Source organism: Tupaia chinensis, unplaced genomic scaffold (genome assembly GCF_000334495.1).
Source record: "Tupaia chinensis unplaced genomic scaffold, TupChi_1.0 Scaffold143992_1, whole genome shotgun sequence".
Taxonomy (NCBI): Eukaryota; Metazoa; Chordata; class Mammalia; order Scandentia; family Tupaiidae; genus Tupaia; species Tupaia belangeri.
Genome location: NW_006203843.1, coordinates 439804 through 444247, shown reverse-complemented (window position 1 = coordinate 444247; position 4444 = coordinate 439804). Strand labels below are relative to the sequence as shown.

The window sequence follows — 4444 nt, the reverse complement described above, 5'->3', positions numbered from 1 at the left end:
TTCCTGCTCTTATGGTGGCTCTAAATTTGCCCTTCTGCTGTTCCACCACCTCCCTGTTTCCCTAGCAATCCTTAACCCTGAATTCAAAGACCCTTTTCCTGTACCTCTCCTTCCCTAGCTGATCTAATTTCTGCAAGCTCACAACCGCAGACCATCCCTCCAGGACTTTGCACCTTTTTTCTACCAAGAACTTGATTCTTTTCTGGATTAGAAAACTACTCATGCATCAATGCCCCAGCTCCAGCAGCCCCTCCTCTGAGGAGCCTGAGCCTGCCCCAGTGCCCTTGTCCACCCTCCAGCAATGGGAGTTCCTGGGAGGGGGTTAGACTGGGAGGAACCGCCAAGGGTTTCTCATTTATGCCCCAGAGGGATTTAGTGGACCCTTCTACAATTGCCCTCTTCTACCATGGTGTGGGAGGAGTGAACTGAGACCTGAAAGGGTGACAGACCCACCTAGGAGCTACCAGCAAGGGAGAGGGAAGGAGTGCTAGGTCCCACCTCAGTTTCCTGGCATCTCAAAAGGGGTGAGAGGCCCTCTGGCTGCTGGCAGTGGGCAGCGTGGCCCAGGCCGGGGTCAGGATGACCAAGGGGCTCAGGAAGTTTGTGGCCACAAGAATCCAATATAAACAATATTAATTAAAAACAATTGTATGGCCCAGTCATACTGATGCAAATGGTAACAAATTGACTATAATACTAGAAGCCACATGGTGATCACAACTCAAATCCTAGGCCTAGTCCACCTGAAACATGCTAGACACATATGCAAGTGTCCAAAATTCAACAGACTGGAGTACTGGAGAAAAGGAATTGCAGACTGAACAGACACTGTGAAGGATACTCCTTTCTCTTTCTCTGTCTTTCTGTTGCACCTATACATGCTCTATCTTAAATAAAGGTAAAAGGTAAAAAAGATGATTAGGTTGTCGGAAAAGTCATGATTCATTTTTGCATAGAAAAACATGTCATGACTTTCCTGATGACCCAATGGTTAATTAATTAAAGACATAAAAATCACTATAAAAAATACTGAGAATACCAACTGCCCAATAAGTAATGAAACAACTACTCTGGAAAATGAATTGGCAGAGTCTTAAAAATTTAAGCATACACTTACTATGTGACCCATAAATTTTACTCCTACATATTTAAACTAGGGAAATGAAAATTTATGTTCATATAAAAACCTATACACAAATGTTTACTGAAACTCTATTTATAACCACCAATACTTGGTATACAAGGAATACAATGAATATTACTGTAGTATACAGGGAATAAACTGTGGTATACAGGGAATACAATGGATATTGTATTCAGCAATAAAAAAGAATGAATTACTGATACATGTTAACAGGCATCAACTCTGAAGAATCTCAAAGGTATTATGTTGAATGAAAGATGCCATTCTCAAAAGATTGCATACTAGCTGATTCTATTCATTTGATATTCTCTAGAAGATGCAACTCCAGTGATACAGAATAGACTGGTGGTTGCTGGAGGTTTAGGGATGGGTTTGGGTTTTATTACAAAGGAATAGTATGAGTTTTTCACAGTGGTTTAACTGTTCTGTATCCTGATTGTGATATTGGTTACATAACTCTACACATTTTAAAAATGTACAGAACTGTACACTCACACACAAAGGTTAGTTTAACTAAATGTTAATTTTTAAAAATAAAAGTAAAAACTCAAAACTTCTAAGTATAAATCAACTTGTTAAAAATAAAACTAATTTATTTTTATCATTTTTAGTTGAATTTGGTAGTATATAATCCTAATTGAGGCACTAGCCAGTGGTATGATGAAGGAAGCTAGACCCCACACAGCTGACTATGCAGTTCATAGCTATAGACTGGAAGGCTTAAAAAACATGCTGGCCTAATGTGCATGTACACCCAAAATCCCGAGTTCTCTCGGGAGAGGAGAGGGCACCGCAGCATGGCCATCGCCTAGGGGGTGGAGTGATTTCTCATCTTTTCTCTCTCTCTCTGCGTCTCTCTCCATATGCCCTATAGCAAATAAATTACTAATTCTCTACTAAGAGAGATCTTTATATTAAAATATACATCAAATTAAAAAAGGACTAAAGGACAGCCAGTGGCACTGTGGTTAAGGCAGCTGGATCCCATGTGTCTGCATGCAGTTCAAGTGCTGGAACTAGGACCTTGAAAGACATGTAGGGCATGTGGGCTTGCATGCCCAAAAATCCAAAAAGGAAAAAGAGAGGACAAGGGATTGCAGCATGACCATGCCATTTTCTCTCTCTCCTCTCTCTTTCTCTCTGGTTGAGCATATGTGCCCTCCAGCAAACTGGAAAAAAAAAAAAAGGACTAGAAAGACCCATGCCAGAGGGTTCACTGTAGTAAGCGGTTTCTGGGTACTAAGATTTTAGGTGACTGGTTTCCTTAACTTTCTAGAATGGGGTGGTATGAATTATCAGAAGAAAAAACGTAAAGACCTCTTTCAATCCAGGCCTGGTAATGTTTTTTTAAAGGAAACTTTTGGGAATGAGTCAGTAAGCATAATGAAGACAAGCAGCTAGGAGGAGAGAAGCTACTTGCCACAAAAAAAATCAGACTTGTTGATGTTGCTGGAGAAGATAAGAAAACTGGTTATTCTTAGGAAGGAGAAAGAGAGCTCACCTGAGACTGTTTGAAAACATCCTTCCCAACTACATCCAAGTTTGAGGGGTCTTTGATAGAACTAACATACTCAGAAACAGCCTTGATCACCACATCACAAGGAGGAAGAACCAGCTGATGAGCTCGGACCTAGAAAAAGTAGGATAAACAAGGAACAATGACATCAAAGATGGGTCATTAAGAAAAAGGGTAAAGTGAGAGTGAGATACAGAATTCAAATGCCGTAAAGCCACTGAAAGAGTTAACAATATTTTCTTCAAAAATGGTTTTTAGGGACCAGGCAGGTGGTGGTGTGGTTAAGGCAGCTAGATCCTATATGGCTAATTATGTGGTTCAAGTCCTGATCTGTAGCTTGAAAAATACACTGGTTGTGTGTGCATGCAAGCCCCAAATCCTGAGAGAGTGAAGGAGAAGGAATTGTGCAGTGGCCATCTTCCCTGGAGGGTGCTTCCTCACTTTCAATCTCTCTAGCAAATGCATGCACCCTGCAGCAAAATTCTAAAATAAAGATTTTAGGACCAGCCTATGATCTAGTGATTAAAGGGAGCTGGATCCCACATGGCTGAATGCAGTCTGAATCCCAGCCCTGGAGGTTTGAGAAAACATGCAGGGCACATGTGTCTACGTGCCCCAAACACCAACAAGACAAAGGAGAAGGGGTTGCGATGTAACCATTCCCCACTGGGGGGCTCTTTCTCTCTCTATTTCTCTCTGGCAAGTATATATGCCCTCTGGAAATTTAAAAAAATTACTTTTTCCCTCTAAATCTCATACAGAGAACTGGGAAAAGACTGAAAAGTATAAAGACGATAAAACACATCATCCACACTACTATTACAGAGATAACTACTGTTTTATGATGTTCTCATAATTAATGTTTTCTTTCATGGGACATTTTGGCCACTTCCAGTTTTTTGCTATTATACTAAGTGTTGAGGCTTAGCTGTGGTGGTGTAGCAGTAGTGTGAAGCTCAGCACCTCTGTGATGCTAGAGCTATATGGAAGATTGGGGTTTCAATTCATTGATTAGCTTGTATATGCTGGGCATGTGCCATGAGTGGCATTATCCTGGCTGGTTGAGAAGGCCTGGGGAAAATATGGTGTGAGACCCTGCTTAGGATGCTTGTCTTTCTCTGTCTCTCTCTCTCTCTCTCTCTCATGAAAGAAGAAAGAAAAGAAAGAAAAAAAGAAAAAAACAAACAAAAAACGTAACCTTGTAGGCCAGCAGGTGGTATGGTGGCTAAGACACTGGACTCCCACATGGCCAACCATGGTTCAAGTCTAGACCTGGAAGCTGGAAAAATCACACTGGGCATGTGTGCATGCATGTCAAAAATCCCAGGAGGTATACAGAGGATAATAGAGGAGAAGGGATTGTAGCATGGTCTCTCTGGCAAGTGCACATGTCCTATAGCAGAAACCTTAAAGAAAAAGTAATGTTGTAATGTGGGACCATATTTGGATCATTATTTGAACTAATTACAAAAAGGTTTTTTCGAGAAAATCTTGTAAATATGAAACCAGACAGGATATCAAGATGACACCAGTAAAATAGCATTAATTTCTTTAGGAGTAACAATGACATTGAGCATTGGTCAGATAATGCCTAGGTATTTTAGAGATGTATATTAATGAACATGAGAGTAAAGTGATTTGAGGCCTGGCATTAGTTCTAAGATAAATTAGCAATAACAACAAAACCCCAGAAAATGTAGTCTTGTTATCCATTAGATATAGAAGATGTCACAATAGTGATTTTTTTTTTTTGAGAAGTTTTCGCTATAGGGCACGTGCACACT

At 40.4% G+C, this 4444-nt stretch overlaps 1 protein-coding gene across 1 annotated transcript in view; it reads right to left on the bottom strand.

Annotated features, from left to right (window-relative positions):
* FAM120C (family with sequence similarity 120 member C) overlaps window positions 1-4444 on the bottom strand; it is a gene marked incomplete in the record, with an annotated part of 172559 nt that overhangs the window by 76459 nt on the left and 91656 nt on the right. Inside the window, 1 exon segment of the mRNA XM_014583023.2 lies at window positions 2646-2774. Within this exon segment, the coding sequence (XP_014438509.1) occupies window positions 2646-2774 (129 nt within the window).